Source organism: Pseudochaenichthys georgianus, chromosome 16, assembly GCF_902827115.2.
Source record: "Pseudochaenichthys georgianus chromosome 16, fPseGeo1.2, whole genome shotgun sequence".
NCBI lineage: Eukaryota > Metazoa > Chordata > Actinopteri > Perciformes > Channichthyidae > Pseudochaenichthys > Pseudochaenichthys georgianus.
Genome location: NC_047518.2, coordinates 26,383,283 through 26,410,995, shown reverse-complemented (window position 1 = coordinate 26,410,995; position 27,713 = coordinate 26,383,283). Strand labels below are relative to the sequence as shown.

The window sequence follows — 27,713 nt, the reverse complement described above, 5'->3', positions numbered from 1 at the left end:
TAAAAACAATCATCAGCAGCAGCACATGAGGAAGGAGTGAACTCTTCCGCTATGGGACACTCCCTACAAACATGCAGCACCAATCACAAGCAAAAGTGAACAATTTCTTTATAGTCTTCCCCTGTTGCTCACTCTGCTCAGCTGTCACGTCTACTTTTAGAAGCTGCTAGTTAGATATGTAACCGTACATATTCATTTCAACCTGTTTCCTGTGAGTAGTTTGTTGTGGATCACTTTCTCATGAGGAGCTGCCCTCCAGCCTGCGTCCTGCTATGGCGCCCGTGTACAGCGGGTCCCACACCTTGAGCAAGGATGATGTGAATTACAGGAAGCATTTCCGAATGATAAACGAGCAGCAGGTTGAAGATATCACCATAGAGTTTTTCTACAGGCCGCACACGATAACGCTGCTGACATGCACGGTGCTCAGTCTGATGTATTTCGCCTTCGCAAGGTAAGTCGTTCACGGCTAGCGTTAGCTCGCTGGATTAGCATAGTTAGCTAGCGCTCGGCTAACAGTGATGCTCTGGCAGCACCAGGTACACTAGCGAGCTACTCTTTTAAATGATTTTCTTACTGAAAAATATATCAACACCCACATGAAGAAACTGGGATAAATATCAGAGATGGCTGCCTTCATTCTGCTGTCATTATTCGTCAATTTAAGCCAATAAAAATAGATGTTTGTCTTATAATGCATTATTGATGTACATCATGTCTGTGCTGATATTGGCTACAACAATGTAACGATCTAAGGGACGATGTAACATTACATTTACTGTGATTATCTGCTTTACAAGCTACATTTTGCTCTACAAATCTTTTACAGCTGATACAAAAACCCCATGTTTGCTGTGTGAAACATCTTTACAGCTGTGGAGGGAATATAACACACATACTGCTTGTAAAATGGGCTGTTTAACATAACTGATGATATTTCTGTTTTCCCTGCCTGCAGAGATGATGAAAATAAGGACAATAATCTCTGGGTGGGGCTGATTCTGGTCATCTCCTTCTTCCTTGTCATTAGTGTTTTGGCATTTCCTAACGGTGAGCAAAAAACTGAACCTGAAGTTATGTATTTTGTTAATACATAACTACAATACAGTCCCTCAGGTTTGCATAGCCACCAATTACAGTTAGTTTAATGTGTTCCACAAACATTTTTTTTACTGTGCTACTGATTGCTTACATAGCATACTTTTTGTTAGATCAGGAACCTCATTGTAAAACTGTCCTAACAAAAAAAAGGAAGCAAGAGCAAACAACTGTGGCTATCCCATCACTTGTTGTAGAATACATTGTTGACATCTTTATGTGCCTCACTTTAGGTCCATTCACCAGACCACATCCGGCAATATGGCGTATCGTTTTTGGTAAGTATTGCTAAAAATAAAACACTTTGGAGGTTACATTTCCCTTTCTAATGTGGTTTCTCTGTGCTGTTAAGGTCTGAGTGTCCTCTACTTCCTGTTCCTGGTTTTGGTCATCTTCCTAAACTGGCGGCAGGTGAAGGACCTGATGTATTGGTTGGACCCAAACCTGCGTTATGCCAAGAGAGAGGCAGACATAATGGTGAGCAATGAAGGCTTACACAGAAAATATATTTTGTATTGATTAACATGCACCAATTGTGTTCCCTTACATGGGGATTATCAATCATTGTAATGAGGCTGCGCTGCTCTTTGCAGGATTACGCTGTGAACTGTCACGACATCACCTGGGAGAGAATCCTGAGCCATCTTGATATTTTTGCATTCAGCCATTTCTGGGGCTGGGGTATGAAGGCCCTGCTTATTCGAAGCTATGGCCTCTGCTGGACTATCAGTATTACCTGGGAGCTTACTGAGGTAAGTAAGCTCACATCATATCAGGTTATAATAACACATGTTACATCCCCTATCAACCTGTATCCAATCATTCCTTCTCTTGTGGCATGTTTCTCCCTCTGAATCTTTAGAATAGTGACATTTAAGGCTAACTAGTGTTACAACCTTCCAAAGGCTGGAACAAACAGGGAGGCCACACAGAGTTTAATGCCAAATATATATTTATTTAACAGATTGTTGAAGAACACCTCTGATGTATAATGTGGTAAGAATCAGACTGTCAGTAGTGTTAGCAGTGTGTGAGTGTGTGGAAGGGTGTTGTAGCATGTTGGAGGGTGCATCAAACCTAACACAGGCTGTAGGCTGAGGTTGCTGCAGCATGCCAGGATCTGAATCAGAGAGATTGATCCTTGCAGCTGGGAAACCTTTATGCCTTCTGGTGGCTCCGCCTCTAGATGGGCGGGCACAAACAGGACGACACTCCCAGTACCTGCCAGAAGACAGCAAGGCAGGGAGCACAGCCAGGCAGAAGGGGGGGAGGGGTCGTCACACTAGGCTGGTGATTTAAAGGAGACCTATCATGCTATATTTGAATAATATATTGTAGGGCCATACCTATATAAGGTATATTTATACGTTTTCTTTTTCAAAATACCAAACAGATCATGCATTTTAGCCATGCCTCATTTTTCTCTATTTTGCTCTCCTCCACCCCTGTCTTTGCATGCGCTGGAGCTGACCACGCCCCCCTGCAAAGGAGGGGGCCGAGTTACGAGCGTCATGTTACCATGCTGTTACCATGCCACGGCAACCTCTCATTCCCCTGATTGGTGGAGAGTTGGCCATATAGGCGGAGCTCCTCTTCACTGATGTCAGACTATTTTCAAATCTGTATCAGTCTGTATCAGATCCGTTGCAGCCCCGTTTTTAGAGATTTGGGTATGGAGGAAAAGAGAGAGGGTTGTGTTTTCTGACACTTGGTGAGTTCCCTGGAACACCGGGGACACATATTCATGTATAAAAGACGTACAAAGGTGCATTTTGCATGATAGGCCCCCTTTAAGTGTTTTATCTAGTGGAAATCCATGGGTTTTGGCCCGTTTCAATAATTTTGTAAAACACACATTCAATATTTTCACAGGATGTAACATTATCAGTATTTTTTTTCAGATATCATGTATTCTCTAATAGTCTATATTATCTCCTTTTTAGCTCTTCTTCATGCATCTGCTGCCTAACTTTGCTGAGTGCTGGTGGGACCAAGTGATTCTGGACATTCTGCTCTGTAATGGAGGAGGCATCTGGCTCGGCATGACTGTCTGCCGCTTTTTGGAGATGAGGACCTACCACTGGGCCAGTATCAAGTATGAAAATACAGTCTAGAAATCAATACAAGTTACAGTGTCCACTTTTGTTTTCATTCTTAGTCTGATGGATTTGTCCAGTCTGGAGCAAGCATCCCAGCCCTGATTGATAAATAAAGCTTTAAAAATGTATGAAGGTGAAATATATCCTTAGAGCTTTATGCTATATTATGAAAATGTAAGATTCATTTTATTATCAGACCAATGAAAGACCAGACAAACTTGTGTTTATTTAATCTATTTGATATTAAAAATCTGAAGCAATAAACAGAAATTCATAAACAAGGAAACAAAACATCTCAATTACACAATAACAAGGAATAGAAAAACTACGATAATACTACTTTGAAATCTCCTCGAGGGAATGCAAGACACAGAGCTATTCTATTGAAAAGGTTCACATCAAGCAAAGCATTTTAGATCCAAAGATGCATAAATTGTTGTTTTGAAACATGATCTTGAAAGTTCATCAAGGCAGAGTGCTAGTGAATGATTAATGTTATGGCATTACTTTCATCTGGCTTTGTCTAATGTACTAACATAATACTTGTTGTAAATCTATCTGCAAGTCTTTCTAATCCTTCTCCTGTGCTTCCCATCCAGGGACATCCACACCACCACGGGGAAGATCAAACGCGCTGCTCTACAGTTCACCCCCGCTAGCTGGACCTACGTACGCTGGCTTGACCCAAAGTCCTCCCTGCAGCGGGTGATGGGCGTCTATCTGTTCATGATAATCTGGCAGGTGGGTCACCGAGAAATCCTCCCTGGCCATCTCAGGCTGACTCAGAGCTGACTAGTCAGGAGCATTCAGTGTTTCAGTGTGCTAAGAGTGGGCTTATCTAATTGCCTCCTCTTTTGTTGAAATCTAAAACCACTCTCACATGGATCCATATAACACAAGAGTGTCCTGCTGTCCACACATTGACAGTTAATCCCGTACGGATGAAAAACACGTTAGATTAGTTAGGAGCAATTTGTGGTAATGAGAAAACCATGGATGGAGAACTTGAGTAAGCTCCATTGCTTTCTATTAGAGATTCGAGTGTAGCAGCCACATTTCTAACCAATTGCAACCGTGGCATTGAAAGCTGCTGTCTCTCCTTTTTGTGCGGTGATGAAGCAACATTGTCATCCCTCTTCCTCACTCAGGCAGTTCCCAACTCTCTTGAGGCTTTAAATGGTAATTATCAGTCTGTGAGAGGTATTTGAAAAGATGGGGGACATCTCAGCGCGGTGACAGTTTAGCTGCTCTTCTACACCCAGGCTCAAGGCCAAATGAGTGAATAACACTGCAGCAGGCCTCTCATTATCTTCCATTGGGGATGAGGGGGACTTGGACAGAGTGTCCCCATAAATGAGCTGCTAACTATTTGATAATTCAAGTGTGACTGGCATTGTAAGATAGCTCTTGTTTGATGGTGTCCTGGCTGAACTTGTTGACCTTTTTCAGTGCATCTGCTCGTTATAAAGCACACATTGAGTCTCATTGCCATTAGACCTTACTCGCAGCACACCTTTTGACTTGTCAAACACAGGCGCAACTACAGTACTAACAATTATAGTGGCTGCATTCCTTATAAGTAGGCCAGTTCAAGGGCTCTGGTTCTGTACACACAGTCCTGCTGGCACGGCTTATTGGCTCATGTTATAGAACAGAGCTGTCATTAGATGTTATTTGCTACCACACCTGTGCTTGTTCTGTGTAAACCCCTGCTGAGAGAGAGATGTATGGCCCCTAAATCTATAACTGGCGCATGGTAAAGCCAATGGACAACTATGTGATAAAAATAGACGGCACATGAGACAAGGTAATTTAATAATAGTCTGACAAAGCAACGATTGTCCTAATGTTACATTTCCAGAAAAGTATACAGCAACTCTTAAATGCAAGGGCACATAGAAACTAGGAGGAATGGTACAATGCATGTAATGCACGTAGGATTAAACAATAAACTTTGAGATTGTTTATAATGAAATAAAGTCACAAACAATGAATCAATCAATTAATGTTTATTTATATAGCCCAATATCACAAATGTTACATTTGTCTCAGTGGTCTTCACAGTGTGTACAGAATATCAGTATGACAATACGACACCCTCTGTCCTTAGACCCTCACATCGTACAAGGAAAAACTTCCGGAGAAAACCCAGTTTAAAGGGAAAAATGGGAGAAACCTCAGGGAGAGCAACAGAGGAGGGATCCCTCTCCCAGGACGGACAGACGTGCGATAGATGCCGTGTGTAAATTGAAAAGATAATACATTTGCAACATAGGTAGTCCAAATGTTTGGAAATGCATGTGTGTATAATAGGAAGATGAATCCACGAGGATATCCATCCAGGACCTATGATCCAGGACCACAGCCTCGCGATCCAGGACACAGGACCACAGGATCATCCATGACTCTGGATCCCGGCGTATATAGACACCAAAAAGAAAGACATTTGGGGAAGCTGGGTTAATCGGAACATGAGAGTACACAGGTATAGACAGAGAGAAGGAAGAAGTAAGATGTCCCCCGACAAACTAAGCCTATATCAGCAAAACTAGGGGCTGAATCTAATCAGCCCTAACTATAAGCTTTATCAAAAAGGAAGGTCTTAAGCGCACTCTTAAAAACGGATAGGGTGTCTGCCGCCCGAACACCAGCTGGAAGCTGATTGGAGCTTGATAAGAAAAGGCTCTGGCTCCCATTGTACTTTTAGAGACTCTAGGAACAACCAACAACCCTGCATTCTTGGAACGCAATGCCCTAGTAAGACAGTAGGGTATAATGAGTTCTTTAAGGTAAGATGGCGCCTGCCCATTAAGGGCTTTGTAGGCGAGAAGAAGAATTTTAAATTCTATCCTGTGTTCTATAGGGAGCCAGTGTAAGGCAGCCAGAACAGGAGTAATGTGGTCCCTTTTCCTAACTCTGGTTAGTACACGAGCTGCAGCATTTTGAATCAGCTGAAGCGACTTGACTGACTTCTTGGTACTCCCTGATAATAAGGAGTTACAATAATCCAGCCTTGAAGTAACAAATGCATGGACTAGTTTCTCTGCATCGTTTTGAGGCAAGATATGCCTGATTTTTGCAATGTTACGTCGATGGAAGTAGGCGGTCCTTGAAATTGATTTTATGTAGGCGTTAAAGGATAAATCCTGATCAAATATAACAATTCCTCTCCTAATGACTTTTTTACATTTTCTAGCTTTATAACTTGAAAACAAACAATTGTTGGAGATGTCCCTAGAAGTTTGAATATAGCAGTGTTAAAAACATTTGACTGTGAACTAATTGTTTATTTACAGACTTCTGCTTTGAAATGAAAAGTATCACATAGTTGTATTTAGGGATGTCCCGATCACCTTTTTTTGCTCCCGATCCGATTCCGATCATTTGATTTTGACAATCTGCCGATACCGATTTTTCCCGATCCGATCTTTATGCAATGCATTAAGAGAAAAAAAAGGTAACAGATAACGGCTGGTCATCCAACGCGATGAATTCAGCTATCTTGGCTGTTATTGTGTTGGCCTTTTCACTGTTCTGGGGCAGTTTCTCTTTCCTTTTGAAAGTCTCTGAAAGTGTCGGTTGTCTCAGTGCCGTTACCTGAGTGGCCGCTGTGTACTCGCCGTGTTGTTGTTGGTGTTTGTTTCTCAGGTAGCGTATTAGATTGGTCCTGTTGAACGTAGCTCTGTTCTTTCCACCATGCGGAACCTCTGCCTTGCAAACATTGCATCTGGCTGTTACACTGCCTTCGCTTTCAATTTTATAATACTTCCAAACTCCTGATATTTTCTCTGTCCCGACTCCCGAGTCACCAGCTGAACGTAGCCTCTCGTTAGCTTACTGCTACTATTAGACACTGCGCCCACTCTGTTGCCAGATTTGAGAGAAATAAGCAACCAGGTCTATGAAAACAAGCCCAAAGAAAGCAACACATACATGATGTTGTGTAATTTTAAACCAAAACTAAGTCCTCAGGATGACTTTAAGACGTGAACATGGTCATTTTTGTTTTGTAACATTAAATAAAAAAAAAAATCTCGATCCCCGATTTTTTTTCTCCCGATCCCCGATTTTTTTTTTAAATCGATTCGGGACATCTCTAGTTGTATTATGTTGGCTCTGTATTCAAGCGCACCAGAAATGATGCTGACCTGCAGTTGCAATAGATTAAAAAGGCATTCACATCCATATTGTGTCAACATAGTAGGAAATGTCGCCTTTTTCATACGTACAATGGATTTACGACAGTACAGCAGGATAAAGCTAAAGCCAAACAGGGAGATTTCCTTGACCGGCTTAGTCGGTCATATGACCATAATCCTAAACTTGTATTGTGTCACATTGCAAAATATGCTGAAGATGACCCCCCACCCACCATTGCAACAAACAACATTGTCAGGGACATTACATTTGGCTTTTTAGATTTGAATATATACATCAAATATGAATACTTTATTTGTTTTTAAATACTGTAATTAACATTATTTATTGTGAGACTAAGTATAACAAGTGTTAACATTCCTATACTCTAGATTTCAATCTCAATATGCTTGAAAACTGAAATATTCCATCCTTTTCTCTTACACATACAGAAGCCATTATAATCCTTATTCAACTGTTTTTCTCTTTGTCCACAGCTTACAGAGTTGAACACATTCTTCCTGAAGCACATTTTCGTCTTTCCTGCAAGCCATCCTCTCAGCTGGTGTCGGATCCTGTTCGTTGGTATCATCACAGCGCCAACAGTCAGGTAAAAATAATCCAACTCAACAATTAAATATTGGTTGGAAAGTAATCCATATAAACTGATATTGAAAGATCTGTTGGGATAGTGTTATATGCTTAAATTGTGATCCTTATTTTGACAGTTTGACCAACATAAGGCAGTCATGTTAAACTACAATTAATATTTTCTAATGTTTGCTTTGTGTTTGTTCTTTGCTTCAGGCAGTATTATGCGTACCTAACAGACACACAGTGCAAGAGAGTTGGGACCCAGTGCTGGGTGTTTGGGTAAGTGTTTTTGCAAAGGTTGATTTATTTTTTGGTTGATTTGTTTTTTAGTAATATTCAAAGTGAACTGCAGGTCGGTCAGAGGCTTTAATGTTTTTGTTCCCCTCATTCACAGGGCAGTAGCCTTTCTGGAGGCCTTGGGATGCATTAAGTTTGGACAGGACTTGTTCTCAAAAACCCAGGTCCTGTACGTGGTCCTGTGGCTGCTGTGTTTGGTAAGATCAGTTCTCAGTAATGTTGCATTTCTGGGTCAAAACAATATACTATGCTCTTCAGTCAGTAGTTGGCTGGTCATACATTGAATCTTGTGACTTGCCGTCGACACACATTCACATATTTCTTTCTGTTTTATATCATAAACTTTTCAACCTGAAAAGCTTTATCTGTTGTTAATTATTTATAAAAGATGTTCTGTTTATAGGCCTTCATTACATTCCTCTGCCTGTACGGAATGGTTTGGTATGCTGAAACCTATGGTCCAAATGAAAAGGTATGTCTATTGCTTTACAGTTAAGAAGTGTATTTGCACTTTCTTGACATTTTTGTAGATTTTTTTTTTCTTGGATGAGTGCTATGATTTGGCACCTGGTTGCTATGCCCAGAAACATCCCGAACACAGCAATAAAGCAAGAAAGGTTACACAATAAGATCACTTGCCCTGTGTCAATATAAGCTTCAAATCCTTTCCCTTTTAAACATTGCTACCAGTCAGTTTGCTTTGAAAGCTTCACAGGGTCAGGTTTGGTTTTGGTGTGTGTGTGTCACATGTCTCCTCTTCTCTTTTCACAGACCCTCTCAGAAGACGACTGTTATTACAATGAATATGATGAATATGATGAATATGCGCCAGAAGAGTTAAAAGGTACATTGATTTTGATTTAATTCATCAACCATAAGAGAGGCTGATTACAAGTTAAAACATAGATATTTACAGGAACTGTAATCTTGTAAAGGTCTTTGAAATTGAGTTTTACTCATAATTTAAGGTTCAGTAAAATATTTGTATGAACTCATTCCTCACTGTTTCAGAAGACACAACGCTGGACGAAGACGACGACGACGACAACGACGACAGCCCAACAACCAGACTCAGAGGGAAGGGCTCCGCAAACACCCAATCTGTCAACGGCCTGGACAGCCAGTAGGAGTCAGAGCCAGTGGCTGGTGTGCGTCTCCTGAACTCACTCCAAGGAGCCAGGTGTGAAGGATCCCAGGTTGAAAAGGGAGTAAAGATGCAACCACTTCCTGGTGTAAATAAAGTCTAGAAAGCCCGCACCTAACAGTAGAGTGAGTGGAGACAGAGGAGGAGAAGTGGATATCAGGCCCATGCAGAGTTATTAGGAGTGCACAGAGGCTTGGGCTACAGAGATGAACACTTTAAACTGTGAACTGTAGTCATAAAAAAACCTCCTGAACCACTGATCACAGGTTCCTGTGTGTAGAGACAGAGAGAGGGAAAATGGTGGCGTTAAAAACTGCCGATTGTAGATATGACTGCATGATCATTGTAGCTAATGAACAATCATTTAGAAACATGTATTCTATGACACAGTATATCAATGATGTTGACTGGTTTACTCCAGCCTTAACTCCAGTATGTTGGACCAACCCATTTTAATGTTAAAAGCCATTATGAATAATTGATTACGTTAATTGGAGCCTTTGTGTTTATAGCACACAAAGGACAACATCTATTAAAAGCATCATCATCGTGTCGTCTATTTAAATCATAGATGTTCACACTTGTTTCGTGTTTGTAACTTGAATGTGGGCAGAATTTCAATGCAAGACCGCTTTAGCTTGTAAGGATCATTGACTGAGGATTGTGTGTGATCAGGAACAAAACGAAACACACAGTCTAAGCACTTTCAGAATATTTTCTCGACTGTACTTTTAGTTATGCTTGAGTACTTTGTGAATCATTGTGACCTTGAGTGATTTTACTCTCCGTTTCCATCTGTGGCTGCTTTCTTTTTCTTTACTTTACTGATTACAGAGGACAATTATTCCGATTCCTGCATGTGACGTCAGGCTCGACCTGTCCGAGTGCAGGTCTGGTTTGACTGTCAACCTTCTTGTTACGGCATATATCGCATCTGCATGGCTGTGTCAAATCAAGTGTTTTAGTAGTAGAATGTTACAAGAGTACTCAAGGTCTTTGTATAACACCACACAACAAGGCGCCAGTCTTGTTATTTTTACGTATCTCACGCTCATTGTAACATTTTAATTCACACCGTGTGCCTGTTTGCATGTTTCTTTTTTACTCCATACTTTTTTCAGTTTGTATTGAAACTAAATTCTGCTCTTGAGTGCTTTCTTGAAGGTTTATTTTCATTGCTCTGTCAGCATCATCTTAATAAACATATATCCTTCATAATCCTCGACAATCCAGAGGTGGACCTCTGTGGAATGGACCAGGCTCCTCTGCTACTGTAGACACGACTAAGGGTACATGTCTCTGGATTAAGATGTAATTTGCCAAAAATAAATCCTATAAAAAATGTCTGTTCTTTTTCACTGTGAAATAAAGAGACATAATAAAATGTTTTAAACTTCCTCTTAAACTCTTTGTGGATTATTATTGTAGTTTTTAAATGAAACAGCAGTTTACAGCAACAATAACGCCTAACAAAAGGAAATCCTGGATGACCTTGCTTGACCCCCAAAGAGTGCCCTGCTGCAGCAGAGGATTGAGGGATTGGCTGACTGAAGCACTGCCCGTCTCGGATCAGATTTCACTCCGTCTGCAAACCTTGAAACTGAGAGACTGAAATAGCTGCCTCCCTCGTGCTGACCTATAACATGTTTTTGAAGGTATGCTTCATGTTCCCTTTGAAGGGAACATAAAAGAATGTTGTTTAGGTCTTAACATGAACAGTAGTAACAACTGGAGATCTAGTAATTCCTGAAAGAAAAAGCAATGAGTTGCATGCAGCTGTCGCCACACAGTGAGTGTTCAGGCACACAAACACCAGGTAATGGCAATTGGAGATCCTGGTTCTGATCCAGAAAGCTGTAATACCTTATATTAATTTATTAATTGTGTGATGTCCTCTGCTTTCAGTGTTCAAAACACAATGGGGGCTCCAGCATGTGTGTCAGCTGATTTCCAAAGGAGGGCAGCAGTGAGCCTCAGTTTAATGCATAATGTCACGTGACAATTTGGGCCTAAGCAAAGGACATGAGTGTGTTGACAAGAATGTTGCAGTGCTCTGCCTTCATAGCCCTCTCTTCACTAGGCTACTTATCCATATAAGTGAACGTTGTTTTTTTTTTTAATCCAGCTATTTTTGGCTCTGAACCTTTGCAGCCTGCATCAGCTGACTGATCTGTCTGGGTAGGTTTGAAGAACATCAATATAATTCATGGCTGAGAGTCCTTCTTTCCCGAGTCGAGGCTCCCTGAGGAGTCCTGAGGAGATTATCAGAGAGATCCAGATCAACCTGCTGGAGTGTAAAGTCTGCTTCGAGAAGTTCAGCACTCAGCAGAGGGAGCACAGACCGCAGAACCTCTCCTGCGGCCATGTGCTCTGTCTGGAATGCATCAAGGCTCTGTCCCACCCTCTCCTGAGGAAGCTGGAGTGCCCGTTTTGTCGACAGCTGTGCAGTGTTGACAGCAACTCCCACTGCCAGGCTCTTAGTGACCTGCAGGAGCTGCTGTTGTCCCAGAGTCCCACACCCCCTGCCCCTCCTCACAGGGCAAAGGAAGGCCTTGGCTTGACTGAAGGTCTGACAGCCAGGGCTCTGCACCACTGCACAGCCTTTGGGGGGTGGGGGACTCTTATCAACCCCACTGGGATATCCGTTTTGGGATCTTCAGGTACTATAGTGGTGGTGCATGATGGCGAGAAGAGGGTGGTGGTGTTCAGTCCGCAGGGCAGGAAGCTGCACAGTTTTGGGCCAAAAGGACAAGGCAGTGGGGAGATCTGTTTCCCAGTGGATGTGGCGGTGACTTCCTGTGGTCACGTGGTGGTGACAGATGCTGGGGATAAAGCCCTGAAGGTTTTCACCTCCAGGGGAAACCACGTGTTGACGGTGAAAGATTCCTTTCAGATGCCCTGGGGTGTAGATACAGACAGCTGTGGGCACATCCTGGTCTCAGACATCCAGGCCGGTACGCTGTCTCAGGTGAAGGTGGACTTTATAAACGGTCTCGCTGTAAAGCATCAAAGAGTCGTATCAGACCTGCAGCATCCAAAAGCGGTGGCCTGCTGTGGAGCGACTGGGAACACTGCAGTGATGGAGCATTTACCTGAGGACACATATCCACCAGGGAGGAACCCACACACCAGGCTGAGAGTGTTCACAAAAGACTTCCGTCTCCTTTATCAGACGGACACTTTCAGCTTGATGCTGCAGTCAACAGTGAGGCTGCAAATGTCAGTCATGACCTTTGACCAAAATGGAGATGTGATTGTTATTGACTCCAATATGGGGATGATTTGGAGTTTGGGGCAGCTCCAGAGTGGCCCCGCCCTGACCCCATTGGTTGGTGATGACCTTATCCGCCCAGTTGGACTGGTGACACTGAACAACTCCCTCATCATTCTGGATGGTGGAGACCATACAGTGCAGATTTATTCTGCTAAATCTGATAATGGGCCCTTGATATAGCTAATGTATGGACAGTATTACAGGAGCTACAGTATGTGAAGTGCAGCTTATCATGGGATAAGATTACCTGGCAATACTATTGATACATATATAAGTTCTATATTGAAAATGATAAATGTGAATATAATGAAATTAGAGGTATATGCTGCTTTGCATATGCTATGAAATGTATAGACAACATTTTAGACAGTTTTTGGTTTGATTTGTTACATTCAACTGTTTATTGTTATTGTGATACACTGGATACTTCCAGCTTTTGGAGCCACAGAAATAAAATGAAAAAAATAATCACTTTTGATTAAATTGCTCACATTTAATATTTAGAAGGACAGCAATCTATGATGAGGATTTGAGCAAAAATAAGTGGTTTTGTTCTAATGGGGTCTGCTAAAAAAAAGGGCACATTGGGTACTGAGATCATGTATTACATTTTCCTATAATTAACACTTACACATGGTGGATGTAAAAATGTCCTCAAATATGGTTACTTAAGTTATTATGGGTATGTGTGTAAACTAGTGAAACATACTCATCTCTTTCGACTCCACCTCGAGCGATAAAATTACTAACAAAGAACTGCTAACAGAGCACTTATATACTAATAAAGGACTGGCTTATCTATAGCCAGTTGAGTAGCACTTGAAATACTTGTCTCTATGAAACCTGATGTACTTATATGATTCTGTTTTCTTCAAGGTTGTATCTTCCTGGTCGAATGTACTTATTGTAAGTCGCTTTGGATAAAAGCGTCAGCTAAATGCAATGTAATGTAATGTAATATGTAAGTAAAGTTATATAATAAATAAAACAAATTACAAAATGGTGTGTGACATAAAAACTGGGAATATTAGGCTATTTTAATTTGGTGAGAGTAATATTAATAATACTAATGTGTTTGTCAGATAGTGTGCTTAGACATTTTAATAAAGCCTTTTTAATAAACCCTCATCTCTTCTGACCTCATAACTGTCCTAACATGATGCTTTTCTCGGAAGCATGTGAATGAACATGTCAGACAGCCTCACATTGCTCCCCCCCTGTCTCCCCCCATTAAGCGGCGCGGTGCGTAAATCCTTTCCCTGTTTGGCACAGCCGTCTCCAGTCCGCCAGAGGAGAGCAGTCGTGCTCCCAGTGGAAGATGGCGGTGGGGATGCTGTCTGGGGCTGGAGCAGTGTGCTGGATTTGCACAAAAAGCGAACCTAGATGGATATAACGGAAAAATGAACACATTGCTATCTCATTTCCTCGAGGTCTGGACTCTTTTAGGGCTGTTTAACTAGAGTCTGCTGCCTTTTTTACCGGCAGAAACCCGGGCTTCTTGTCGGGGATTCACAGACTATACATTGCTAGCTCAGCGCATAGACAGGGTGGGAGTAAAAAGTGGACAACAATGTCGGATTCAAAGGTAAAAGTTGCAGTGAGAGTTCGGCCCATGAACCGCAGGGGTAAGTGTTATAACGATGATTTCTCTTCGCAAACTGTCTGTCTCCTCGGATTCATGCAACATTATCATAAAGTTTGGATTTCTTCGCCATTGCTGCTTTCAGCTCGAGTTATGAAGTCAGAGCTCAGTCTATTGAACACAGCTAAAGTCGCTACGATGTTACTTTTCACACCCCCGCAATCTGCTTTACTGTCCAATAACACACTTCTCTCCACAGAAATTGAACTGAATACAAAATGTGTTGTGGATATGGAAGACAACCAAACAGTTCTGCACCCACCACCCTCAAATGGAAAAGGAGACAACAGGTAAACAAAGCTGAAACCCTGCCAACTCTTTGTATTTGCAAATGAATACAGGCCTATGGTACATTATTTCAAGAAAATGTAGTGCACTGAGCATGTTATAAGGCATCTTTGCATTGTTTCAGTGTAATAGAGTCAAATAATGTTGTGCAGCTAATGGGGCTTTGGCAGTTTCTGAACGAAAAAGCAGAGAAACACTCTCACTGTGATAACCTTATCCCACCCCTGATGTCATACAGTATCATTCAAGGTTAGCATCAAATCATCTATCCAGTTTTAAAGTTTGAGAAATACAAACATTATTCTGGTACACAGTAATGGTGATACAAGCTGTAAGCATTCATCTTGGATTAAGACCATTTCTTAACATAATTGCCAGTGAATGCTGTACATAAGCAGGAATTCTGCACTCCTGCTGCTGATGATATGATCTCTGGCAGCCACCTGCTTGCAACATGATATTATTTTTATGTAACTCATAGAGGAACCTTTCAATACTAATCACCTTAGCATAATAATATTATCCTTTTATATCGCAAATCTGACATTGGGTTTTATGGCCATGGGAGGCGTAAAACATGAAGACGCCTGTTAGACTGAACAGATTAATGTCAAGCCTCAGGGCATCACCAGAGACAGAACTAATTCAATTTATGTAGCTTTCAAACCACACATTGTGTCTTGTAAAAAATGGATTCTCTACACTCTTATCAGATATTTGAATCGCAAACAATTGAAGAAAAGTTTTGCATCTTGTAGTGTTTCACACTTTGCCTGTCTGCAGTGAAGGTCAGCAAAAAGAAGCTACAGTTTCTGCCTGGCCTGCATTCTGACATGCTTTCAGATTGTAATGAGGAGTTCGCACAACGTCTAGGCTAATGCTGTATGATTGGGAATGCCTTTTAGCAACGGTCAGAGATGTATATATTTCGGCCATTGTAGTGGTTTTGTACAGTTTTACGCTTGGTTCAGTGGCCACTGCTGCTGGTTTCACACATGATTAAACAGCTGACCTGATTCCCCTCCGGTGCAAACACATCTTAAGAATAATAAATGAATTATTTCTCGAATAGTCTCAACAACTCTTCTGTAATAAAAGTGCACAGCGTGACTGCTAACATGAAGTCATAGGAGGCGAAACCTGCCACAGGGAAGGCTTTTCTCATGGCCCACATCCAGCCTTGTTAAAGTGTAACGCTTTCTCTGCTGTTCCATGTAACTAACAGTCAGCATTAAATGGTAATAAGCTTTCTGCCCCAAAAGCTCCAGTCCACACATTAACCTGTAATTAAGGCAATTATCAGAACAGAAATTGCCACACAATGGCAGCATTCCAGGCAATTAAACAAATCACACTCAAAGCTAACATATGTCAGAATGGGAAACATAACAGAAGGAAAGGCTGTCCTGGGTGAGAGGTCAGAGGAACAACAATGAGTTCACAGAGTTTAGGAGTAAATACATCTGCAGTACTTTCTCAGTGAAGTGTTATTTGGATCTGATGCTGGATCTTTCCAATGCTACCTGTTGCTATGTTGTTGTGTGCGACACAAACCCATTTCGCATCCAGGCGAGGTTTCCATATCTGATTAAGATGTCGTATCACTCTTGAATGTTTTTTTTACAGATTTTTTTATTATGCAAAACCTTTTTTATGTAGTAGATTCTGTAGCTGCAAAGCGACTCCAGTTCGGTTTGGTTGTATTATGTCACATTTCTTTTCTATAGTGTAGTCCAGGCATATAATTACTTGTTGACATTTCAGTGCAGTGTGTGTTTTTGTGTGTGTGTTTAGGGTATCTGTGTTTAGACTGCCATGGTTTTCTTAAACCATATAATTTGCCTCTTGGCTTCTCGTGAAGCTGAAGAAGGGGATACCCTGAGCTTTGCCTTGTTTTCAAAGACACCTGCTCCTGTGTGTCAAATGTAGTGGGTATTAACATGCCAAATATGGCTGTAGGGCCGAGATCATGGGAACTTTCTCACTCCCATGGGAATTCTCAGGCACAGCCTCAAAGAGGAGACAGCCGTAATGGATATTTTTATATTTCAGTGTAGGTTTTGGGGTTTAACAATGGGAAGCAAAATGACATAACATTGTTTGGATTTCAGTGTACCTATATTTCCCAATAGTTTTGCTCAATACCAACAAAACTAACAAGGACTTCAGTCTGATGAGATATGAAGTCTCTAGTGGGGTGAAAAAGCCACTTTTATGTTGGGGACATTAAAACTTTCCAAAATGTGTCTGAACTTATTCAGGAGACCACATAGCTCCATGAAAACATTGAAGTCACCTAAAGAATTTGAAGAAATATCAGGGATTTACTTTGATGGCTAAGCCTCAATCTTTGCACCGCTGAGCATTAAAGCAACACTCGTGACCCGAGCCCCCGTCTCCTATTTCCCTGAGAAATGAACATTAATCTCAGTAGTGTGTGAATGATTGTGACTCCAGGGCGACAGGTTAAGTTTCCCAAGTTTAATCTTTCATCTGCCTGTTGAGTTGGCACGAAAGGGAGTTTTGAAATGGGAATATGGTAAAGTCTGTCTGCTCTCCTTAGAGGTTCGGACACAATGAAGGAGGAGGGGAAGAGGCAGAGAAATACCTGAGGCTGCTGTCTGCTAAGGGATAGAGTGCTGGAGCATCATGACAGGAAAATACCCTCACACAATGGGACCGTATTACATTTATCGTATCCCAGCATGTCTGTCAACTTTCAACAATTGAATGCAGGCCCATCCTGCCTTGTCCTTGCCTTGCCTGTCCACTGAATGTTAACCCTGCTTTTCTGCATTTTGTATTAAAAACCAATAGCTAACAACAACTACCTTTTTTAAAGAGGCAGACCAGAGTGTAGTTTATTTTAGGTGAATTACTTTCCTATCCTTCCACTGTAGTGTACAAAATAACTAGAAATGCCTCTTCAAGATGATGTATGTCTTTATCTGAAAATGGCCATAACCAAGCTTGTAATTTCTGCTCTAATCTCTTCCTTATCACTTATGGTTACAATAGCTAATTTAGTTTGATCTTCTCTTCACTGAGTTGTCTTGCTTACTAGCATATTATAAACTGAGAAAGGCTTACCCTGAGAGAATGCTACTTCTACTGCATAAACAGTAATACAGTTGTTTAAAAGCAGCCTTTAAAAAAGAAAATAGACATTTTTGTAACTATACTGATTAGCTTTTTGAAGAACAATTAGATAATAAGATCAATACCAATCATATCAGTACAGTAATACGAAGCCTTAGCCAGCAGCTGGTTGGTTAGATTAAACAGGGGAAATGTGCACAATATTTTTCTTACTGGCAGAAACAGGCTTTTCAGGAGACAGACTTAAATAGACAGACGCTTAAACAAAGAGTTTCAAACAGAGGATGAGTACAGATTCAATCAGACAGTATACATGTTTTATTTGAACATCAAAGCATACAGACATGTTCTCGAAGAAATCCCCAAAAATTATCTTAATATGTCCCCTTTAAGAAAAGTGTTATACATGTCAGTCTCCTGTGTTGTTGAACTTTAGGAAGTTATTACATTTAGTCTCTGGTCACATATGACCAAGTTTGATCATACTTTCCAAAACAAGCCTTTTACTGAATGACAATGCTGCCTTGTCTAATGGCTGCACTCAGGAATGTTCCCCTTGTCTTTATTCCCTATGTTCCAATAATCAACCTTTCCATTCAGTAAGATGTTGTTCTCAGAGTAATGCGGCCTAAAATCACCGCAACCTTCCTCTGTAAGGCTTTGTTCATGCGTGCTATTAGGAGAAAGTGTTGTGTGTGGCTGATAAAGTGATTGTTTTCCCTCAGGGACCTTTTAGAGGGTGGGACATTGTTTACATCTTGATGCGGAATTGAGAAAAGATGGCGCCCTCCCTCTTTGTCAAGCCTGTGTCTCATTAATCTCAGATGTGGCTGCTCACTCTGAGAGCAGAATATGTGAAAAGCCATACTTGGACATTTCTTCCATACCCATTCTGGTTTTCCTCCTTGCATGATTCTCTCAAGTGAGGCCTTTTTTATAAAAGTTTTGATGCGGCTTGTTTTCATGTTTTTTCATGCTGGTATAATGTCTATTGTTGACTCATTTTCAGTCTGTGAAGTGGAGCCGGGCAACATTAATATTAACATAATTTTAACTCGTCTCTGTCTGGAAAAAATACTGTCCTCATTAGATTGAATTATATTCAAGCTAATAACTACTGTAAACATGTCTTTGTCACATTTCTCTTTGAAACTAATGACTTTTCTGATCTGTTTTGAACATCATGAGCATGATTAGTTTGGCCATTGTTGTCTATTGTCCGTCATAAGGCAAATGCATTCAGATAAGTGACATCTACAAGCAGAAAGGGTTAAAGGAGGTGTGTCCTGGTAGTAAATGTGTCATGTAATGTTCCCTTTAGGAGGAAGCCTTACCAAATTGAACAAATTGATGAGCTTGACTTTTCTCTGGTTAGTTTTTTTAAACTAGATGTAAGGCTTTAGAGCGATGTGGTCAGTATCGCTCTCTGTGTTTTAGCATACACACAGCATGCTGCTGACCCAGCTTGTCACAGTGCTGTCATAAATGCCAGAGAGGATTAAATTAGACCCTGCCTGCATCATATGTTGTGTTTGGTAACGTTTGTTATGGAAACTTTGTAGGTCCCACGCAGAAGTCGTTTTGAGCATCATGTGCAGTGCGGAGGACAACGTTGTTCATTAAAGCTGTTTTTAAGTTCCTGCGCTTGGCTTCCATATTGGAACTCTGACTCATGAAGCTGCCTCCATGTTTATCACTGTTGCCTAGCGACAGCAGTTGCCAAGTTACAGAAACATCCTCGAGTTATGTTGATGTCGTAATGAGTGATATCCCGCAGCTACCCCAAATATTTTCATAGGAAGCTAATTTTAGCATTTTGAACAATGACCCATCGACACATTTGTTTCAGAAAAGCTTAACTAGCCAAGACCAATGATGGAATATAACAAAGTACATGTTCTCAAGTACTGTACTTAAGTACAATTTTAACGTAATAATACTGCATTTGTGTATTTCCTTTTTAATCAATTTGTACTTAACATCAGTCCAGAGGGACATATTGTAACGTGTACTTCACAACATTTATCTTGCAGGTGAAGTTGTTACCTTGCTGGTTTCTGCTAGAATAAATATTTTGTTGACGTTAAGTTTATATTGAGAGTAAAATCATGCTTAAGTATTCATTATACCACATAGGTTGCAAAGTTAAAGTTAAAAAGTTAAATTCAGTACTTTTACTACTTTACCTTGTTGTACTGATACTTCTACTTAGTAAAAGGATCTAAATACTGGAAATGTAGATGAGTAATAAAACTGAAGAAGCTCCACTTATGGTTTGTGTGGCAGAAGTTAGAGTTTGCTGTCTCAGTAGATTTGATCCATCCTGCAGGTCTGTTTCTGTCATCAACAAGGCAACTTCCTTTAGTGCTGTTTTTTCAATACTTCTGCATGTACGTTGTCATGTTTACTGTTGGATCACTCCTGCTTATACAAATGACACCCAGCTCAGTGTTGCATTAGGAATCATCTAGGGTGCTCACCTCTCTCACTGAAACCAACTGCTCAGCATTGTCCTGCTCTCTGCTGTCTGTCTGCAGCAGGGTGACCTCTGCTTCGAGAGGGTGGGGCCCGGCGCGTTCTAAACATACTGAACGACCATCTGAAATGTTAGCCTGTCGCCTCTGAGAGCATAGTGTGTTGTAACTCAACACTCTCTCTCTCTCTCTCTCTCTCTCTCTCTCTCTCTCTCTCTCTCTCTCTCTCACACACACAGACACACGCTCAAAGCATACTTTTTGGCTCTGGAGTTTGTTGAATTGTAATTGACTGCTGAAGTGTTTTAAAAGGGGAAAAAGGTCACATGTGCTGTTTAAAGGAGGCTTAAAGGGTGGGGGAGGCAGAGTTTTAGCAACAGATCAGACTTTAAATCAATGGGAGGAGTGCTAGCAAAAGACTGTAATTTGCGAGTGTGTGTGTGCATCACAGATACATGTTTGAATGTTATCTCTGTGGAGGGTTGACTTCGGTTTTGACGTATATTCTATTAATGCGGCAGGATTATATTATCAGAAGTCTTACAAAGCTTACACACTGACACATTTGACAGTATCCTTCATGCATTGGGAAACGGGTAGCCAGAACATGAGCGGTTTTGATTTAATTATTTTTAGTTCATCCATCCATCCATCTTCTCCCGCTTATCCGTGGTCGGGTCGCGGGGGTAGCAGTTCCAGCAGAGAGCCCCAAACTTTCTTTTCCCTGGCGACATCAACCAGCTCTGACTGGGGGATCCCAAGGCGCTCCCAGGCCAGCGAAGAGATATAATCCCTCCACCTGGTTATTAAGAGCTGTCAGATTAAATTATACATATAAAATATATATTTTGTTTTCATTTTTTTAAGGGTGGAGAGATGCACCAGTAAGTGGATGATAGATTAATCTGGTGTGTTGCCTACTGGGCTAGAAGAGCAGTTTGCAGTGGCATAATAACCCAGTGGCCTTAATCCGGCTCCATAACCGCGGGTGGGGGGATTCCAATGCTGCTCTCCCACTCTTCATACCTTCCTTTTGGGCACCAGCATACATCTTTCTAAAGTATTTGTGATCCTAACGCGTCTGACCCTCAACATTGCATGTTAAAATGATCCCAGTCTGATTCTGAGTAGGGATTTCTTACTAAAAGTGATAAGAGAAACCTATGATAGGGTTTGGGGCCCGTTTACTCAACTGTTAGGTGATGTTAATGTGTCAAACATGCTAAGAAATAACAATGGGAATCCATGAGAGCGATCTGGTTGAATGGAAAAGTAAGTACTTCTTAAACTGCTGTGACTATGTACACTTTTTAGGATAATGTTGCTACTGCCCAATTTTATTTTATTTTTAAATTTCATTTAATTAATGTCTCTTATTTTTATTATATATTTTATATTTCAATTTCATTACATTTTTGTAATGATGTCCTGTCTTGTCTTTGTCTCTGTTGTTCACATCATTTGTTTTATGTTTTGTTGTAAGGTATGGTGTGTCTTGTTGTTTAAAAGAATGAAAAATTAATAAACATATTGTTTAAAAAAAAAAAAAGTGATAAGAAACAAGGATTTCATAAAGAAGATCAAAATGTGCTCCTTTAATCCGTCTGCCACGGCAGGATCAGTATCGAGGGGTGGGGGATCATCGTATTGTGGAAGGCCAGTGTCCCCCCTCGGCCATGTTGAAATCACTCATGGGTGCCTTGGCATCAGGTAGCTGCAGGCCTTTGATGACGCTCAGCATGCAGAACCACCCCCCATGGGACCCTATACTTCAACATGCCCTGCTGGGTCTGCAGTGTCCGCCTGCATCTGCCTCTGAGGGGGAGAATCTGATGTTATCTGGCACTTCTGTGCCATACTGTACATGTGTGTCACACACTTGGTCAACCACAACACATCCTTTAATAAGCCCTGCAGTCAACGACTTGGCATGCGTGTTGACTATTAAGCAAATGACCCGCAGGCTTCATGCTTGAGTCACTTGGAGCTGCACTGAAACATTTGTGACAGAGCTGCCACTGGTAGCATTTGCTTACCTGGAGGATTTAAAAGTGTTCTAACAAATGATCCTAGGGTTAGGGTTATCATGTGTAAACAATGTAGATTTAATTACAAAACTAGTTAAAATCAAAAAACTAGTTTTTAATCAAATATTGTTTCAGTGTGTTTCAGTGTTTGTGGCTTTTTTGTCATAAATTATAGTAAACAAATATATTTTCAGAGATCTGCTTGTTTCTACTAAACAAGTATTAGAAGTAGCTTGAAAATATCACCTTGGCTCTCGAAAAAAGTCCTCAAAGGAGTATTGTCTTATTGATAGACATTAATCATTTTATTTCAAATGCAGCACCCACTGCAATAAACATATTCATGATTTTTACACAAGGTGCAATGATATTTAGTTTTTTAAACAGTCCTAATTAGTAATTTTGCCCCTAAAACATTGTACAAATACACAGTTGTTTGCAATTTCTTGAAATTATAAATCCTATGAACGTTCAAAATAAAGTATTTCTACTACCAAATATGGATGACATAGCTTGTGTTTTACAAGTAAGGTACAAACTGCTCAGAAGGACAGATTTATAGAGAGATTAAAGAGATTATATCCAAAACAGAATGGGAGAACTGAAGTCTAATGTACTTTGATTTATTGAGGGGGAGATCTTAGTGTTGTGATGGGGGAGGGATGTAATGCATTTTTTGAATCAAACACATTTTATATTAGACTTTATGAATGAAATTCTAAATTTAGCAACCTCGAAACAGTTCCCCCATTGTCTTGTTAAGCAACCATGGCACACCATACGACGATAATACGACACAATGATATACAGCCATCAAACCACGGCTGCAGCTCTCACTCAGTAGATGTAGTGTCTTCTGCTGCAGAGTCTAGACTGTACACATTCCATAACTGCATGTTTTGTCTCTTCGTTTAGTGTGTGTCTGTGTGTGTTTGCCTCTGTCTCTCTTTCCGGTCTTGTTTCTGTTGTCCCTCTGTTCTCCATAGGGATACATCTGGTCTCTGTCTTTGTCCATTCCTCATTCTTCGCAGGACTGTTTGCTCTCTATTTGTTGTTTTAACTCTCCCACGTTTTCCTTTCATCTTTGACATCTCCACTTTGTAACAACACTGAAATATGAAGGTTTTTTTTACCTTTACCCAACGTTGTTAGTTATGCCTGGTCAGTACCTTTTGATCATACCTCCTAGTCTACCCACAGGAAGTCTCGATGTGTGCACCCTGCTGTCTGATATCTCATAGCTCTTCACTCTGTTCTGCAGTGTGGAGGGCCCGGTTAGAGAAGGGGTCCCTGCTGCTGTCTTTGTCTTCTCTGAATGACACCCAGTCACAGTGGTTGTCAGAGGCCCAGATTCAGGGTCTGAACCCATACGTGGCCCACCCACCCTCTCTCTGCTATCCCTGATCATAATGAGTACAGTTACTTTCCTGGAAAGAAAGAAAATCTGTTCTCAATTCCTAGCTTTTAATTTTAAACTTACAGAAGATGTTTTTTCCTGGGCTTTTCATACAGCTCTCCAGGCGTGCTATTATCGGTGACTCAGCTCCGTGTGTGTGACACTCTGGTGCAGTGTTTCAGTGGCCCTGTATTAGTTACTGAGTGAAGGTGATGCCCACCTTTGTCTCTGTGCCATTAGACGCCTGCAGGAGGAATCTGCTGACGGTTGAAGGACAGGACTGTGGCCGATATATAGAAGTGCTAGAGTGCTAGAGTTTTTTTTTTTTGGAGCTGTTACTTTATTGTTATAGAATTTCTGCTTTGGGGAATTCCCTCCCTGGTTTGGAGAATAATCCTACATAACTCAGTGCCATATATATGACCCTTTTGTCCTTGGTTCCGGCAGCTGCTTATGCTGAGTGCGGCTTCCCCAACCTGGCCTCTCTGTTAAGTCCACAGCCATAAGAGCTATTTACTCAACAGAGTCAGTGGGACACTGCATCCTAAATCTCTTCTCTTCCTCACGCTCCACTGGCCCAGTTATGAACCAAATCACAGCAGCACCTACCACTAGGAAATGCTAGATGGTAGCAATCTGTGCCCAAGTGAATGACAGAAGGAAGGAATGAAGAAGCCACGCAAGGAATTTAAAAAATGTAAAAGTTTGAAAGGAGTTTCATAAAAAAAGTTGCTTTGGTTTCAATGTGCATATTTTAGTGTCCGAAAAGCTGTTTCTGAGGCAGACAATGGGAAATGTCCTGCTGTGAGAAGTGCAGCTGCATCTTACAGAGTGTGAACATGTTCTGACTGTTAAATTGTATCAATGCTAACCATTTTATTTCTTCTCTCCCCTGTTTCTTTTCTGGTTCACCCGTGGGTTTCTCCTTTTTATGATGGATTGCACCTTTCGTTCAACAGGAAACAATCCAAGGTAAGTTTTGTGTGTCTGTTGCTACAAACAAAAAAGCTGGCCAGCATCAACAGAGCTGACATGCAGTGTCAGCAGGAACAGTAATCTGTAGTGACTTTCACTGACTGTCCTGGCATCACATATACTGAAATGCTCCAGAAGCAGGATGCTGCACAGGCAACCTTATCCTCTGAGGGGAGGAGAAGCATCCTGTACAGGTCCTACTGTTGTGCCGTTGTTTCTAGGGACATGATTGAGAGTGTTTTAGTAGTTTGGTGGGTCAGCAGGAGCCGGATAGATGTCCGTGTGAATGTGTCAGCGCTCTAAGATCTCGTGAACACCCATAAAAGCTCTACAATAAGAGAGGGATGAGCGCGGACACTGGGGCAGTGTGTGTGCGCATTCAAAGCTGCATTGTTGAAGTGCACCCCCACCTCCCCCCTTGACAACAGGCTGGTGACTAGCTCAGAGATGTTTCACACACCAGGGCCAGGCTTTGTACTCAGTGCACTCGGCCGCTGATGGGACCTGATGAGAGCAGGGTCTCTGGGGCCTGTGAACCTGAGTTACCCTTCAGCTGGACCGTGGCTGTCTGCTAAGTTGTAGTGGCACTCAAATTAAACTCCCTGTTTTGCAAATGGGAAACTGAGGTTGCTGTCTAAACACGTTCGACCACATTTTATCCCAGAAATGACAAAAAGGGCATTGTGCCTCTCGGCTTCATCATTATTTGTACTACTGAATGATAGTAATGGTCCAATCATGAACAATTTGTTGCACAGTCACACCCTGAGACTGGACGGTTACAGAGCAGAGCAGATTTAAGCCCTAGTTACCAAACCAGCCCTAATTGAGAATGATGGCCCTTTTTGTTCCTTTCAATGGCACCCACTCACTTGTCTGAAGTCACAAGCTTTGCTTTCAAAGTATTCAGGGATCTCAGTGCTTCCCATGCTGACTGTGCAACCAGTAGTTCCCTGGCCAATAGCCCTTATTATGATTTGAAGGGAACACGGTTATTTGGGGTATTTGTGCAGGGAAAGTGCTTTGGCAGAGCTGCAGTCGTGCACTGAAAGCCACGAGTAGTAACACGCAGCACTGTGTGCTTGCACAGCAGGATGACAGGACTGCAGCAATTGTTTCTGCATTTCTGAGGAAATCTTTATAAAACGATCTTAGCTGGCATAAAATAATATTATTGTTTTATCCAAAAAGTTGCAGAGAAGCAGCATAGATAGAAAAAGATATGTGATTATAAGATTGTCAATATTCCTTACAGTTACATTAATTCTTTAGTCTTCGAAACAACCTTAATATAACCTTAAAACATAATTGAGACCCACTCTCTGTAACTTTAGATGTAATGTTAGATAGAGTAAAGCAAAGGGATGGAGCAGCAATCATAAAAGCTCTGTTACCTTGTTCAGTATGGAATTTAGAAAGTTACATATCCCCTATCAACATACGCTGTTAGTGTATTAAAACAAACTATATATGCACCATTTGTATACTAACTAATGGAAACTAAAGGATTTTGATACGTGTGGGTATTTCCAGCATAGGCAGTAACAGGAGTAGTTCTGTCTGTGAGGAGTCGGGGTCCTTGCTAAATGAGGCCATGCTCTTTCCCAGAGACCATCCTCTCTGTGTGTTCTCCTCTCAGAGCTCATGCAGGTGCCGGGGGGACACAAGGGGTCTCTGCTGCTGAGAGGCAGCCTGCACCACCAGGAACTGCCACGGCCCCGTTTCCTTGGAGACGGGGGTCACTGGGCGCTGGAATTTCTTCTGGGGAGCGCTGACCCTGATTTATGAATTCATTTAACTCCAGCCACTATGAAATAACTCGGCGATTTGTGCAGACAGTCATGGCGCGGTCTTAACGAGCATCACCTTACCAACAATACTCCGTTAGACTTCATCTTACTCACTCAGACAGCCCCCGTCCTGCTGATTTACTGCAGGGTGGCGTGGTTCGCCACAATAAGCCTGTCTTTGTACCACAAAATAAGTAAGACCACTGAGGTTGTTTTTGTGCTGTACATGCTTGGACAAGTGTGAGAAGTGTGTGTTTACACTCTTTGTGCTGACTTCCCTGCAGGTGTTTGCTTTTGACCACTGTTTCTGGTCCATGGATGAATCCAACGTTCCCAAATATGCTGGTGAGTCATAAATGCTGAATCTGATACTCCACTCAAACTCAAATGAAATCCCCTTTAAAACCTGCTTAGCTTTGTGCAGAAATAGCGCAGGGAAACTCCCTACTTGATGGTCATGTTTTTTGCATAAAGCAAAGCAAAGCATTGTGTACTGTAGGTATATATGGTAATTTGCATTTTGAGAGAATACATACAAATATCCGAGTTAATTGTCCCTAGATTGTCTCAAAAGAATAAAACCATCATGGTGTTTTGTACTATACATACAAAAACATGTATTTGTAACATGAAGAGTAACAAAAAGCATTTCCTATTGTGCTTCTGTAATTGAGTAATTACAATTCTAATGAGTTTTGAATGGAAAAGGTTACAGCTCCATTTTTAGGTTTAGGTGAGGTGATTATGTCCATGCTGAAGTAGATTTACATAATCATTGTACATCATTTCCTTGTCATATTGCTCTCATTTTGTGATGGAAATGCTTACATCTGCTTTGTGCTGAACAGACAAGGCAATCTGTTCAGTGAAGGGCCGCCTCAAGGCCCAGGCTCAGGCTTTATATAGCTCGTTAAACAGCTGTCCTATTCAGCAGAAGCACGACAGCAACACGACAGATTTCTCTACATAGCATTTTGCATACGACCAACAGGATTCTGTCATCTTTCATGAATACTTTTTCCGAATTTCTGAAGATGAAATAATTCTTTATGTTTCCTGATTAGTGGCCCTTGTTGATACAATTCTCTGTGTTAATGTTATTGCACTTATTCAATGATGCAAAACAGAAGGCTAGTAGTACTTATACATCTGAATGGTTTATCTGTTTACCAAATCTCCATGGTGATTCTTTGTCTGAAAGGTCAAGAGGTGGTGTTCAAGTGCCTTGGAGAGGGAATACTTGATAATGCATTCCAGGGATATAATGCCTGCATATTTGCCTATGGACAAACAGGTAACTGAAAATCCAGATGGAAACCACATTCAATCACTTTATTTTTGTTGTTGCTTAATCCATTACTTTATGCAGTCTCACAAGC

The 27,713-nt window shown here is 41.3% G+C and overlaps 3 protein-coding genes across 7 annotated transcripts in view; all 3 read left to right on the top strand.

Annotated features, from left to right (window-relative positions):
* Window positions 1-80: 80 nt before the first annotated feature.
* ptdss1a (phosphatidylserine synthase 1a) lies at window positions 81-10,766 on the top strand. Of its 2 annotated transcripts, none has more exons than XM_071205862.1 (13): window positions 81-454; window positions 959-1,050; window positions 1,332-1,376; window positions 1,451-1,575; window positions 1,692-1,850; window positions 3,042-3,193; window positions 3,797-3,938; window positions 7,832-7,944; window positions 8,142-8,207; window positions 8,323-8,422; window positions 8,629-8,697; window positions 8,997-9,069; window positions 9,240-10,766. In XM_071205862.1, exons 1-13 carry the CDS (start codon window positions 273-275, stop codon window positions 9,350-9,352), a joined length of 1,431 nt encoding a protein of 476 aa, XP_071061963.1. In that variant the 5' UTR covers window positions 81-272; the 3' UTR covers window positions 9,353-10,766. The 2 variants fall into 2 exon arrangements, with proteins under 2 accessions (XP_071061963.1, XP_033958378.1); XM_034102487.2 differs by having other exon boundaries at window positions 83-454; window positions 9,237-10,766.
* A 528-nt stretch (window positions 10,767-11,294) lies between these two features.
* Window positions 11,295-13,720, top strand: LOC117461190 (E3 ubiquitin-protein ligase NHLRC1-like). The gene has a single exon (XM_034102965.2). The coding sequence runs from the start codon at window positions 11,576-11,578 to the stop codon at window positions 12,821-12,823; it is 1,248 nt and encodes a 415-aa protein (XP_033958856.1). The 5' UTR covers window positions 11,295-11,575; the 3' UTR covers window positions 12,824-13,720.
* Window positions 13,721-13,943: 223 nt separating this feature from the next.
* kif13a (kinesin family member 13A) overlaps window positions 13,944-27,713 on the top strand; it is a 37,688-nt gene continuing 23,918 nt past the window's right edge. For all 4 annotated transcript variants that reach the window (XM_034102313.1, XM_034102312.1, XM_034102315.2 and 1 more), the window contains exons 1-5: window positions 13,944-14,268; window positions 14,485-14,575; window positions 24,529-24,541; window positions 26,619-26,679; window positions 27,536-27,628. In XM_034102313.1, coding sequence (XP_033958204.1) covers window positions 14,214-14,268; window positions 14,485-14,575; window positions 24,529-24,541; window positions 26,619-26,679; window positions 27,536-27,628 — 313 coding nt within the window. In that variant the 5' untranslated portion in view covers window positions 13,944-14,213. The remainder of the gene's footprint in view (window positions 14,269-14,484; window positions 14,576-24,528; window positions 24,542-26,618; window positions 26,680-27,535; window positions 27,629-27,713) is intronic.

Excerpts from the sequence above, each read along its gene's own strand:
- ptdss1a (XM_034102487.2), top strand. The coding sequence starts at position 273 with ATGGCGCCCGTGTACAGCGGGTCCCACACCTTGAGCAAGGATGATGTG. Across the intron at positions 1,576-1,691 it reads AGAGAGAGGCAGACATAATG|GATTACGCTGTGAACTGTCA; the intron begins GTGAGCAATGAA and ends TGCTCTTTGCAG. Across the intron at positions 8,423-8,628 it reads TCCTGTGGCTGCTGTGTTTG|GCCTTCATTACATTCCTCTG; the intron begins GTAAGATCAGTT and ends TTCTGTTTATAG.
- LOC117461190 (XM_034102965.2), top strand. The coding sequence starts at position 11,576 with ATGGCTGAGAGTCCTTCTTTCCCGAGTCGAGGCTCCCTGAGGAGTCCT.